We start from the raw sequence: 13,339 nt of genomic DNA on the forward strand, positions 1-13,339 counted from the left end.
ACAGACCTGATCAAAGACACAGTGGAAAGCAGGACTGCCAGTGTGGGGGACCTGGAGGTCAACCCAGTGTCCAGAGCTATTGCACGCCACATGGGCATTGACCTGTCACCTGAGGGCCAGGCTGCACGAAACCGCCGGGGCATCGCAATCATTGTGCATGGGGCTCCCCTCTCAGGTAAAGAGTGGCACATCCACCAAAAGATTTCAACACTTTCAACACTCAGTTTGTTCTTTCAACCATTTGCACATATCTCTGTGCAGGTAAAACAGGCACAGCAGTGACTCTGGCCAAATACTATGGTGCAGCGTGTCTGAACATTGATGCTGTAGTGCTGGAGGCACTGTCCTCAGGGATGACCTCTGCTGGCCTGCGGGCCCGAGAGCTGTGTGCCAAGGCTGCTATGGAGCATGCTCAGAAGAGGGTGGAGGAGGCCGGTGAGTCTCAGCTTGATGGATAGGACGTTTTTGGTGTGTCTCACTCTCTCAGCCAATGATAACTGTATCAAACAAATGGTCATTTATTGCATTAACGCCTAACAGCAAACTATCTGTGGACGAACTAGGCTATATGCTTTGTTTGTAATTGTCTAACTGTAGGTGTAATGTTTGTGTGTGTGTGTGTGTGTGTGTGTGTGTGTGTGTGTGTGTGTACAGCCCAGGCTGTGGTGGAGGTGATGGGGCCTGCTGGTCAGGGTGCTGGTACTCTGAGTGTGGAGGCTGTAGCCAAACACACAGCTGAGGGCAGTCAAGTCATTGACCCCAAAGCTCCAGCCTCTTCCATCTCTACACGTAACAAGAACAGTGTTGTGGGAGGGAAGAGGATCGACGGATCACAGCCCACCGCCCCCTCAATGGTACCCTGATCGTCACAATAGTGTGTATTACTATATCAAAGCTAGGACACAGTTTGTAATGCCTCTTATTAGTGCATGCTTTCTGTGCAGGGTGGTGGCCCTATCCACCGGCAGCTCAGCATCAGTGTGAGCCAGGTGGGAGAGCTGGGCCTGATGAGCTGCCTGCTACCAGAACAACTGCTAGTGGACATCCTCTCAGAGAGACTGCAGGTGACATACAGTACTGAGAGACACAGAGCCTATATGGGCCTCCCAGTCCTTGGTCTGGGATGGACCCTCAATGAATCTCCTGTGTGATCCTCGAGAGTGTTGATGATGAATGGGATGTATGTGTTGTCCCCTGGCAGCTGAGTGACTGTCACCGGGGTGTTGTGATGGATGGGCTGGAGACGCTGTACAGCCTCTCTCCCAGCAGCACCCTACAGATCATCCTCAAGGCCTTCAACAACAGATCCTTCATCTACATGGTCAATCTCTCCAACAACTACTATGCCTTCAAGGCCAAGGAGAGGGCACAGAGAGAGGCAGAGGGTGAGGACAAGCTAGGCCAAAGGAGCTGGGAGCTGTGCTAAACTAAACAATAGTTTGAGGTAATTACTACGGTGACTGGTAATAACACTCCTTCCGTCACAGAGGTCTTACAGAGGGAGCACGCTGAGAAGGAGAAGCTGCGCTTGCAAGAAATGGATGAGGAGGAGTATGATGCCCTGCCAGAGGAGGAGAAAGAGAGCATCGATCTCAGACACCTTGTGGCACTGAGAGAACGAAAGCGCAGGTATTGGATGAAAAATGCTTATGCACATATTAGGTATAGCAATGTGTCTGACTTAGAGAGAATGGTTTAAACAGACTGGAATGTGAATAATTATGTATGTAATTGTAGAGTTTATGTTAATGTTAATGTATGTGAATGTGATAGGGAACAAGAGCGGGCAGAAAGGGAACAGGAGGAGAGGAGACAACAAGAGGAGCTAGAGAGAGTGAGAGAAGAAGAGGAGATGAAAAAGAAAAACAAGAAAGGCAAGAAGGAGCCTGCCAAGGACGACTCATCAGGGAAGAAGAGTCAGCTTGGAGGAAAACAGGTCAGTGTTTCGTCAGATCAGCCAACTGTGTCACACGGTATTATAGAAGCATTGGAACTGTAAATCTGTATATTCTCTATTATTTTGTGTGAATATTGGCTATAGTTGAAGTGTAATCTGCATTATCTGTGACTACATATTATAATCGTTATTTATTTTTATTATTGGGAATGTGAGCACTTTTTTCTGTTGTTAATGTTTGATTGTTGTTATGTTTTTGTCTTTATCTTTGAGTTGGGGGGGATAATAGTATTTCTGTAATTGTTGATTGTCCTATTTAGAACTAATAAAAATGTTTTTAAAATAGGAGCATAGGAGAAGTGGTAGCATAATAAATTACATTTCTTAATGTGTTCCTCCCTTATTTCCACTTTACACTGACAGTCTGCAAGTGCCCTACGTTCAGAGACAAAACTGGACCAGCCGGTGAAAGATGGGAGAAAAATGTCCTCCTGTGCTGACGGCAAGGAGTATAAAGACTCTCCCACAGAGGGCACTAGGGAACCAGAGGAGGGACCCAAGAAGAAGAAGCCAAAAGAAGGCAAGGCAGGGGGTCAGGATGAGTCTCCATTACCAAGCGAGGACCCAGAGAGAGAGCTGGTATGTTCCCCTCATAAATACCAAGTGAAGCATAAGAACGCACAGCCATTACGTGACAAACATATTTTGAATATGAACTAGTTCCTTTCCTCCTTTTACGATTGTACCTCATATTGTTTAAACAATAGCTGACACCCAGATGAATAAAACATATTTAATAGCTGTTTAACTGGCCTGTAATTGAAACTCCCCTACTCCTTCTGTTCCCTGTAGTCTAGTGAGGGTGACCGACTGCTGCTGTCTCGGTTCAGGCTCTATGAGCAGAGCCAGCCCCAGCTTCTCCACATCCTACAGTTCTGGGACCGAGCCCAGGGTCAACTCCTCCAGCCCCTGTTCTCTGAAGACAACATCCAGGAGCCAGAGGAAGTAGTCCCTGAGAGACAGGCCCCCTCTGGCAAGAAGACCAAGAAAGAGCGGGAGAAGGAGAAGGTGGAGAAGGAGAAGGAGCGCTTGGAGAAGGAGAAGTTGAAGGCAGATGCCACAGATGTGAAGCTGGTGTCTCCAGCCCCTAGCCAGGCCCTTCTAGCAGTGGAGGGGTCTGAGGGAGGGGACAGGGAGGCTGCACCTGAGACTGTGCCCCACATCCTCCTTTCTGTTACTGGGAGGGACTATCTTAGCGGAATAGAGATCCTGAAGAGCAACAAACTGCCCCCTCTTGAAGAGGTACAGTAGATACTTGCAGTAATACTCTCCCTTCATTTTATATTTTATCCCTATGACGATCTTTGATAAAAAAGCTTTACATGATGTCAACTTACTCTGTTCCTCAGGTGTTGGATGGTTTAGGGCTGGGACCCAAGGGCCCTCCTATCCCCCCCTCCACTATCTTCTCTGTCATCCCCTACCCTAAGAAGAGGCCTGTGCCCAGTGCACAGCAGATCACTAGTTGCTTCACCTTCATGGTGCCCTCAGTTCCAGAGGATCCAACAGGGGAGAAGAAGGATACAGACATGGAGGCTGAAGCTCAAGGCTCAGTCAAGGTATAATTGGTCCTCCATGGAAAATAGCATAACCTCACACATCAAACCACTATTGCCACCATATTCACTCGTTTATTTTTTTAAACTTCTTGCCCACTTTAAAAAACACCATTGATGATACAGTAATAACACTATGTCAAGAGCAGGGATGGACAACTGGCGGCCCAACTCAGTAGGGATCTCAACTTACTGTTGAGAGTTAGAATAGTAGAATACACAAGCTGCAATTTCAAAATTTGGTTGTGCATCAGCAGTTGTTCTCTTATGTCAGTCACTTACAGTCACTCAATTTGCCCATGTCAGCTATTTGTTTTTAGATTGGTAAGTAAGTATAGCGGCCAGCTATCTAAACTAAGCTATTAATGGTTGAATTACCGCCCGGGGGACCCCCATTGATTTTTGTCAGTTACTCTCACTTAGATATCATATTAAAAACAGCAAACATTTCTCTCCACCCTATGGCAGAATGTGTAGAATTGCAAGAAATGTGTTATAAAATTGCTGAATCTTCTCTACGCCCCATGGAAGAATGTGTAGAATTGCAGGAAATTAACTCTAAAACTGCTTAAATGTTTTGCTCACAAATTTGCATGTTGGTATGGATGTGGGTACACAGACCTGCGAACCACTGCAGCCTCTCTTGGTTTAATTAATGAAGCTATTCATCATAGCCGGGTCTAACTGAATGGGTCTTACAGGAAGAAGTGGTGACCCCTACCAAAGGACGGGGGAAGAAGGCAGACACAGGCAGAGAGAGTCAGAAAGACAAGAGACGCACCCCAGCCAAAAAGGGGGCTAGGTCCAATGACTCTCGCTCCCCTCCTCTCAACGCTGTGACTCCCTTATCTGACACTGAGCATTGCCAACAGGAGTCCCAGCAGGAGCGCAACCAGCGGTGAGATCAACTATACACTACATAAGAATATACACTAATGTGCATAAATGTGACTTAAATGTGTTGTTTTCTATAGGCTCACCACATTCCGCTGGAATGTCCCACCCAATGGAGAGGTGACGCTGAAGATCTGGTTCCACTCCCAATTGCCTGGCAAGTTTGACCAAACCCTGAACTTTGAGTTGTTGGGTACAAAGAGACGGTACCAAATGTACTGTAGGGGCATCTGTGCATATCCATCCATCAGCAAAGATGTAAAGTGAGTATTGTTATTTGTTTCTAGAAGACATTTGTGAAATAGAACCAATTTCTATACTTAAAGATGCACTATGCAGAAGTTGCCCCATTTCCTGGTTGCTAATATTTAGCCTAATTTCAGTTTATGTGACAAAACAAGCAAGTATAGTATAGAGAATCTTTTTACTATCTAAACCGGTGTGAAATATATTTTCCATAAAACAAAAATATTGTATTTTCAGATGTTTGAAGCTGGTGTACAAAACCGACAGTAAAAGACTAAAAAACAAATTTTAAGAATGGGGAGCATAGAAATAGCACACATAGAAAAGATCTAGCACTTCTTAGACTTGCTTTCAATTAGAATGAGAGATCTATAACACACATGTCTATGTGAATTTGGTCAGGTCACCCAGAAAGTTACATATTGCTGTCACGCCCTGGTCTATATTTATTATGTTATCTTCATTTATTGAGTCAGGCCAGGGTGTGACATGGGTTTATTTGTAGTGTGTTTCGTCTTGGGGTTGTGTGGGGTGTATAGATTAGTCCATGGCTGCCTGAGGCGGTTCTCAATCAGAGTCAGGTGATTATCGTTGTCTCTGATTGGGAACCCTATTTAGGTAGCCTGGGTTTCACTGTGTGTTTGTGGGTGATTGATCCTGTCTCTGTGTTTGTTGCACCAGTCAGGGCTGTTTCGGTTTTCGACGTTTGTTTTGTATTGTTTGTGTTTCGTCATAATTAAAGATGTATTGAACGAACCACGTTGCATTTTGGTCCGATCCTTATTCCACCTCTTCGTCAGAGAAGGAGGTAGAAGAAAGCCGTTACAATTGCAGCTTTTCCAATGCAGCTGTTTTTATCTCAATAACAAAAAATGCCAGAGTAACAATTAAGTATCTTACTGTGATAGTTTTCAATTAAAATGGTCAAAAAGAAACAAAAATAGCTTAGCAAAGATCAATTTCTCACATAAGAATTTTGCTAGGACTGTCTGGGAGTGGTCTGAGTGGGAGTGTAAAATGGAAAACTAGCTGTTATTGGCAGAGAGGTTTGGAACTCTCTTTCTTATTGGTCTATTAGCTAATTTACTGCCTGGTGATGTCACCAGACTCCAAAACTCCATCCCACCGAAACATGCTGAAATTTCAGGCTGTCTTTTCAAACAGCTCTTACACTAAAAGGGAATTATCATAATTTTCACAATTTCACAGTATTATTCCAACTTCATTGAGTGGAAATTTATATATATATAAAAAACACATGAAAATCACATTTTTGACTGCGCTGGGCCTTTAACTGAATTTTGTCAGAGCTGTTCTAAGTTTTATTATAGATATATGTTTTATTATCACTGTAAATTATGTGTTGAGTGTGTGTCATTTGGTCTCTCCCAGGATGGTGTTTGCCCACAGTAAGAGGGTCCTTCAGTCTGATGAGGTTCTGCAGAAGACCTACATCATCCGCTCTGGCCTCTATGAGTTTGGCCCGCTGCTCTGTGGGAAGACCAGAGATAGGTAAGAGGATTATTTTCCACTACCTACTCTGTGAGTTTATTCACTGTAACTCCATAGAGGACAACATGTGTGATGTATGCCTGTGTGTTACCTGTCTGCGCCATAGGTATAAAGAGAGGAAGTATCCAGAGAACATGGAAAGGCTGGTGATACACAATAACTCCCCACTGGATGCAGAGATTCACTTCTGCTTCCAGCATGACACCAAGGCTACCACCTACCTATTGGACCCTCCCAACATGACCCTCAAGCCCAACGAGAGACAAGTAGCCAATCAGAACTACTCATAACATAGTTGAATGTAGTCAAACATACCAGGAAGGTGTCATTGTCACTAATATTATCAATGAACAGTTTCACATCCATACATTTTTCATGTTATCAGTATACAACTGTAATAACCACATTTTGTTATGAGACTTTGTATGGTAATCACAGAGTACCACTTATCCATGTTGTGCCCTTGCAGGAGCTGACAGTGTGGGCATACCCTACGAGCCCGGGGCAGATAGAGGACAGTGTGGTGTGCTGTATTAAAGAGAACCCAGAGCCAGCCATCTTCCGCTTCTCCTGTCGCGGGGTCCGGCCCGAGCTCGAGATCGAACGCAAGCAGCTGCATTTTGATAAGATTCTACTGCACAGGTCAGGGAATTAATTAATGCTGTAGTCCACATTGCACAGAACTACTGTAGTGCTTTTTAACGTGTCAGTTTCAAAGTAGAGGAATTTGTTTTTGTCATGGTAGTTTTCTGTTGATTTTCCTTTCGCCACTATACTCCATTCTCCCTGTGCTGGTTGTAAATCTCAGGAAGGACACAAGGAATCTGTGCCTGCGTAACAACACGCTGCTGCCTGCAGCCTGGAGGCTGAGTGGGCTGGAGGTGCTGGGGGATGAGTTCAGTGTGTCTCAGGACCAGGGCATCATCCTGCCACACTCTGAGTTCTGCTTGCAGATGCATTTCAGAGCCATGAAGCCCATAAACCTGAAGAGAGCCATTCGCCTCGAGGTACAGTACTGGGTGATAATTAATTTGATGATTGGTATCATCATGTTGCATTATTCCTGTTTATCTCATATTGTTGTTGTGTGACTTTCTGTCTGTGTGTTGCTGTGTGTGTTAGGTGTCCGATGTGGAGAACATCCTGGGTATTGTCCATACAGAGAACATTCAGATCCTTGCTGAGGCCTACGACGTGGCTCTGGACATCACCTTCCCTAAAGGTCTTTACAGGAGTTCTCACAGACAGATACGCTTGTTTCTTTCACACATGCATCATTTTACCAGCTCCCTTTGATTTGGATGAATTCCTTTTCCTGTTTGTGAAAGGGAAAACAATGGTGTTTCCCTTGATCTACCATACGTGTGTTTGTTTTTTAGGGGCTGACGGCGGTCTAGACTTTGGAACCATCAAAGTATCTGAGGAGGTCAAGCTTTCTGTGAACATGAAAAACAAGGGCAAATATGAAATAGCTTTCAAGTGAGTATCAATAAACATACACTATACTAAAGCTAACTGCTAATCATGTCATTTTTTTACCATATTAAGCACATTATCCACCAGCCCTCCCTTTGCCTCCACTTTCCCAGGTTTATCCTGGAGGCCACAGACCCAGCCGTGCCAGACCTGAACCAGATCTTCACCATCACCCCACAGAAGGGCTCCCTCAACCCCAACGACCGGCCCACATGCGTCCAGTTTGTGTTCCGCCACAACAAGGAGGTGTCCATCCGAGAGCAACCAATTCTGCGCTGTCAAGTTAGTAGACTCAACCAATAAAACTTGTGAAGAGTTTCAGCAGTGTGCTGTTTCAGTCTCAGTATCCACTGGTGCCTTACAGGTGTCTGCTTTTTCCCAAAGGTGATTGAGCCAAATATTGCAGAGGGTGGAGAGACCATTGCCATCATTCCCATCAAAGTTTCAGTCCAGTCCCTCTTCTCGAAATACAACATCATGCCCTCCAGTGACATTAACTTTGGCCCACTAGTCTACGGCTGCCGCAAGACACAAACCTTCACCATAGAGAACAAAGGAGACTTTGAGATCCGCTTCAACATCAGCAGGATGTGTAAAGACCTGCCACAGCCTGCCCAGAGGAGAGGGTATGACCACCACTATGAACTCTAACCTTACTGTATCTCACTCCTAATACTTCCTCTATTTTAGCACTTTCTCTGTATAACCCAAAGTCATGGAATGCCTCTTTATGTCTCACTGCAGCATTGTGGGGAAGAGAACATCACGTGAGAACCACTCTGCTAAACCCCTCACTGGAAACAAAGTGCGGCGAACTGAATCCATCCAGAAGGACATGGGCATGTCCACTCTGGTAAGAGTTCCTCCTAGTTTTACAACATACCTAGAAACTAACTTCAGCAGATGTAAATGACCTTAATGAAGAGAAACATTTGAATATGTATCCATAATCCACCACTGCCCCATCCCCATGCCCCCCTCTCTTCTCCGGTGTGCAGGCCCGTTTCACCATGGGCGTGTTCTCATTGGTGCCTGGTTTTGGTACCTTGGCGCCGGGCGCTCACCAGGTGGTCACGGTAGACTGTGTGGCAGAGCAGGCAGGACGCTGGCAGGAGTGCCTGGCCCTGGACATCACTGACCGAGACCCCTCAGACAATCCAGGCGGTATCCCCTACCGGCTTGTGGCTGAAGTCTGCATGTCAGGTGTCTATATGAGTTAGCAATGGTTGAGAAGGAAATGTGATGTAACTTTAGTCCTGGCCCTGAGTGCTTATGTTGAAATTGCGACTCACTTTCCAAATGTCTGTTTTTTTCTACAGGGATTGCATACAAAGACATTGCCTCTATTTTTGAGGAGCACCGTATCTGCAAGACCAGCACCATGTTGTACTGTGAGCAATTCCGTGATTCCATGGGCATCTATATCCAGGATGAGAACAAATTTGTTTTCAATAATGTTCTGGTGGGTCGCCCGGCCAAAGCACGCTTCCGCCTCACCAACAACGGCAAGGTGCCCTGCGAGCTGAGCCTCGCAGTTAAACCTGTCCTTACGAAGGTATGGGTGGTTTTCTGATGAACATGTTTATGAAACAGAGATTGATTGTGTTTGTAGGCTGTAAGGCAGCAGGGCGAACAGTGACTGTTTGTCTATTACAGATATCAGTGCGTAGCACGGAGGTGTTTGAGTTGACGCCTGGCAGGCTTTCTATACCCAGTCACTCTCATGCCTTTGCCATCATCACCTTCGCCCCTCAGACCATGCAGACCTACCATGCTGTGTTTGAGGCCACCCTGGAGGGAGCTACCAGGTACATACCTCAGTTTGCGTGTGTGTGTGTGTGTGTGTGTGTGTGTGTGTGCATACCTGTATGTGTGGGTAAACTGTTCTCTCATCATTCACTCTCCTGTATTTCCTAGTCTGCAACCCATGGCCAAGTCCAAGGTGTTGGTGTTTGATCTGATGGGTGATGGCAATCTGCCCAGTGTGACTATTCTGAGACCAGTCCTGAGGACCAGCCGTGGACACCCTCTTCTGCAGTTCAAACGGCTGCTGGTGGGCCGGGCCCAGACCCTGCCCCTGGTGCTGAAGAATGATGTCAATGTACCCGCTCAGGTGAGAACATCCTCTGTTTATATTACGTTTTTGGAACAGTGCTGTTTATACATTGGCTTTATTTGACTGCTTTGCAGATTCACATTGATCTTCTGGATAAGATGGGGGTGTTCACTTTGAGAGCTGCTCCCAACACCATTTGCAGCAACATCTCCTCATCACAGATAGATGCAGAGGTCGGGACAGGTTGGTACAGTATACAACTGGTCCATGAGAAAACCAGCAGAGACACTGTGTAGAGACACTGTATAGTAATACGATTGTTTCAACTGTAAAGTTCATCCTATCCATCCTTCCTCTCCCCTTAGAGAGACAGATGGCGCACACTGCCTCGTTGGTGCTGTTAGGCGGTCAGCAGGCGGAGTTTGAGGTGGAGTTTAGTCCCGTGGTGGCCCAGAGCTTCGAGGCCAACATGCGCCTCCTAGTGGTGGACAACCAGTATGAGGAGACAGTGGTGCGGCTGCTGGGGGAGGGCTACCATGACGTCATCTCCTTGGACAACATCAACAGCAAGGCTCAGCAAAAGGAGTACTCACCAGATGGTAAGGCCTCAAAGCTTTTTAGAATGATACAGCAAAGGTGTGCATGTTTTCCACTACTTCAGGCCCTTCGTTGAATATGTGTCCCTCCCTTGTATTTTGTACCCAGGTAAGGGGGACCTGCTGTTCTTTGGAGACTGTGACGTGTCCAGGCCCTACCAGGAGACCTTCACCATGACCAACCTGAGCAGCAATAACGTGCTGAGGTTCGAGTGGCCCGCCGATGGCCCCCAAGTCTCCTTCTCCCCCCAGGTGGGCCACCTCCATGCAGGCTGTGCCAAGGAGGTGACCGTGACCTTCTGTTCAGAGCAGCCCGTGATGCTGATCGCCCAGCCTGTGAAGTGTAAGCTGTGCAGAGTGGTGTTCCAGCAGCCAGTGGACCAGGTGCCAGACTGGGATGACCGTCTCAGGACCGTCAAGTGGGTCGACTCTGGAAAACAAGTGGGCAGTCAACAGCCTACAAAGAAGAAGGTGAAGTCATCAAAATATCTGTGACTGACCACCCAGTCATAAAACAGCTGGGATAAAGCAGAATCTTTCATGATATTTTTTTTATTTATAAAATGGAAACACATTTTATTTATCCAGAAGCTTTACTTGCACTGTATTTATGTGTATAATGACCCATGAAGGAATGAGAGGCAATTCAATTTAAACACTGATAAAGAGCTCAATATTAAATTGTGTGTCCTGTCTGTCCCCAGGTGATTGAGACAGACCCAGAGCCAGTCCATTCTGTAGTAGAGAAGTCATTCAGGGAGACGGAGCTGCGCATCAGTGCTGTGTGTGATTATGCTAAGTTCACCTGCAACGCAGAGACCATCCGCTTCAAGGACACACTGCTCTATCAGACCAGAATGTTCCAGTAAGTTAATGTCTATTTGGGTTTCTGTGCCTTTCATATGTAAGTCAGAAATCAAAATTATGTAATTTTAGTTCCTCTAATTTTCATCATGTCCCATGGTGTGCAGGCTCCAGATGGTGAACAAAGGCAGTGTGAAGCTGGAGTACTCATGGCAGGTCCTAATGGACAGATATGGAAAAGGTGTCAACTTTGATCATGGAGGTAACTTTCAGACACTGCCTTCTGGTTTTGAGGGAAAATGTAGAAATATGCTATCAATATACTGTATGTACTGTATATCAGCAGACCTTGTAACTGACATGATCTGTGCTCTATATTTCCAGACGTTAGCCCTCGCTCCTGTCAGAGCAGTAGATTAGGGGTGAGACCTGCCAGCTCTTTGGAGAGCGTGTCATGCCTGATGCTGGGTGACCCAGACCTGCCACCCTTCTCCGTGGAGCCCAGTGTGGGTATCATCAGCCCTGGAGCCACCCAGACCTTCAGGATCAAGTTCTCCCCCTTCGAGGTAGCAGAGTGTGAGGCCAGGCTGGTCTGCAGGTCAGGATTAGGAACATAGACACACACTTACAAATCAAGGCGGAGTAAATTTTTGATGTGTGCTTTCGCACTTTCATCATCTCAAATATTGTATTTATGTGTGTGTTTTATGACAGCATCCCAAACCTGAAAGACGAGCAGAGCCCCACCATGGTGGTGTGTGGTCGCAGTTTACTGCCCTACTGCCACTTCCACCTGGAGGACTCAGACTACATCAGTGGAAACAGACGTAACCCAGAACTGCGTGGTCCTCATGGGGCCCTGCCCAGGGCCCCCCTGGACCCCAACACTAGGGTCATAGAGTTCAGATCTGTGGGCATTGGCTCCTCCATCCTTAGGTGGGTTGTAGCTTGATCACTCATGCCAAGAACATGTTCACTACTTTTGAATAGTATATTTCATTGTATCTTTTCCCCCCATACAGGCAGTTCAGCATTGTAAACCCCACCAACAAGCCTTACTCCTTTATCTGGAGATGTGAGGATGCAGGTGCCTCCCCTTTCCAATGTCTCACACCCAATACCTCCATTCAGCCTGGGAAAAAAGTAGAGGTATGGCTTGTGTATATTGTGCTTCACTTTGAGGTCCTTGATCACTGATAAAATGTCCGCTACTCTTGCTGCTTTTAGTGCAGCTCCAGCGAACCCTGTTCTCTGCTATTTTACTATTTTACTGGGAGAAAATGTCAGCTGTAAAATCTCTAATTCTTCCCGCTGCAGGTATCTTTTGAGTTCCAGGCCCAGGAGCCAGATACAGTGGAGTCATTCTGGACCTTCCTGATCCCAGATCAGAACCTGTCTGTGCCCTTCCTGCTCGTTGGAACAGCTAGTGAGCCTGTTGTCTACATGGACCATGCCCATCTTAACCTGGGAAACCTGCTAGTGGGTAAGTGCAATAAAGCAACTAAGGTAGAAAATACCCACTGCACTAGAATCATTATCATATGAGATAATTCTTAATAACATTATCCTAAACACAACATCAGTCTTAACCTGTGAACATTTGTTGTGACAACATGTTTCTGTGAATATGTCTCTGTAGGACACAAGGCTCACCAAACAGTGTATCTGCTGAATGGAGAGAATCAGCCCTTTCAGTTCTTCATTAAGGAAACATCCCGTTACTCAGAGGCCTTCCTGGACAGCCTGCAGCTGGAGCCCATGGAGGGGGTTGTGCCACCTAAAGACAGGTGTGTAACTCAACTTCATCGGTGATACACCTGAATCTAATTTAATAGAATGGTGTATCAGCCTAAGAGGGACTGTCTGTAGTTATAGTTACTATATTGTCAGAGTGATACCCTTGACACAAAACATCCTCTCTCTCCTGGTGTCTTGCAGGTTCCCTGTGTTTGTGTCTTTCACCCCGACACAAGATGGAGTAGTGACCTTTAACCTGCTGGTCCAGGTGAAAGGGAAGGTCCAGCCCCTCAATATGAACATCAAGGCAGAGGGTTACAGCATGAATGCCTGTGTGCAGTGTGAGAGCCCCGAGGGAGGCGTCACCGAGCTGTCTCCAGGCAACTCTTATCATCAGGTGGACTTCAAACAAGTGAGAAATGTCCACTTCAAAGCTTAAGGCTCAGACAGAAAGGCTAATTATACAACGAACTCCCCTTAAGCCTTTGTTGTGTGAAGTACAAAA

At 46.1% G+C, this 13,339-nt stretch overlaps 1 protein-coding gene across 1 annotated transcript in view; it reads left to right on the forward strand.

Moving 5' to 3' along the window:
• Nucleotides 1-13,339, forward strand: part of hydin (HYDIN axonemal central pair apparatus protein) — a 68,893-nt gene that overhangs the window by 48,597 nt on the left and 6,957 nt on the right. Inside the window, exons 38-73 of the mRNA XM_064951922.1 lie at nucleotides 5-175; nucleotides 262-435; nucleotides 655-854; nucleotides 945-1,064; nucleotides 1,202-1,385; nucleotides 1,488-1,629; nucleotides 1,774-1,936; nucleotides 2,321-2,536; nucleotides 2,750-3,199; nucleotides 3,307-3,516; nucleotides 4,215-4,411; nucleotides 4,488-4,670; nucleotides 6,046-6,165; nucleotides 6,272-6,431; nucleotides 6,635-6,807; nucleotides 6,974-7,172; nucleotides 7,288-7,387; nucleotides 7,545-7,644; nucleotides 7,755-7,923; nucleotides 8,026-8,267; nucleotides 8,386-8,494; nucleotides 8,640-8,844; nucleotides 8,961-9,196; nucleotides 9,298-9,449; nucleotides 9,559-9,754; nucleotides 9,832-9,940; nucleotides 10,063-10,296; nucleotides 10,403-10,764; nucleotides 10,998-11,158; nucleotides 11,265-11,359; nucleotides 11,482-11,695; nucleotides 11,812-12,033; nucleotides 12,120-12,246; nucleotides 12,415-12,580; nucleotides 12,737-12,884; nucleotides 13,036-13,246. Of these exons, the coding sequence (XP_064807994.1) occupies nucleotides 5-175; nucleotides 262-435; nucleotides 655-854; nucleotides 945-1,064; nucleotides 1,202-1,385; nucleotides 1,488-1,629; nucleotides 1,774-1,936; nucleotides 2,321-2,536; nucleotides 2,750-3,199; nucleotides 3,307-3,516; nucleotides 4,215-4,411; nucleotides 4,488-4,670; nucleotides 6,046-6,165; nucleotides 6,272-6,431; nucleotides 6,635-6,807; nucleotides 6,974-7,172; nucleotides 7,288-7,387; nucleotides 7,545-7,644; nucleotides 7,755-7,923; nucleotides 8,026-8,267; nucleotides 8,386-8,494; nucleotides 8,640-8,844; nucleotides 8,961-9,196; nucleotides 9,298-9,449; nucleotides 9,559-9,754; nucleotides 9,832-9,940; nucleotides 10,063-10,296; nucleotides 10,403-10,764; nucleotides 10,998-11,158; nucleotides 11,265-11,359; nucleotides 11,482-11,695; nucleotides 11,812-12,033; nucleotides 12,120-12,246; nucleotides 12,415-12,580; nucleotides 12,737-12,884; nucleotides 13,036-13,246 (6,620 nt within the window). The remainder of the gene's footprint in view (nucleotides 1-4; nucleotides 176-261; nucleotides 436-654; nucleotides 855-944; nucleotides 1,065-1,201; nucleotides 1,386-1,487; nucleotides 1,630-1,773; nucleotides 1,937-2,320; nucleotides 2,537-2,749; nucleotides 3,200-3,306; nucleotides 3,517-4,214; nucleotides 4,412-4,487; nucleotides 4,671-6,045; nucleotides 6,166-6,271; nucleotides 6,432-6,634; nucleotides 6,808-6,973; nucleotides 7,173-7,287; nucleotides 7,388-7,544; nucleotides 7,645-7,754; nucleotides 7,924-8,025; nucleotides 8,268-8,385; nucleotides 8,495-8,639; nucleotides 8,845-8,960; nucleotides 9,197-9,297; nucleotides 9,450-9,558; nucleotides 9,755-9,831; nucleotides 9,941-10,062; nucleotides 10,297-10,402; nucleotides 10,765-10,997; nucleotides 11,159-11,264; nucleotides 11,360-11,481; nucleotides 11,696-11,811; nucleotides 12,034-12,119; nucleotides 12,247-12,414; nucleotides 12,581-12,736; nucleotides 12,885-13,035; nucleotides 13,247-13,339) is intronic.

This window comes from Oncorhynchus masou, chromosome 31 (assembly GCF_036934945.1).
Source record: "Oncorhynchus masou masou isolate Uvic2021 chromosome 31, UVic_Omas_1.1, whole genome shotgun sequence".
Lineage (NCBI taxonomy): Eukaryota > Metazoa > Chordata > Actinopteri > Salmoniformes > Salmonidae > Oncorhynchus > Oncorhynchus masou.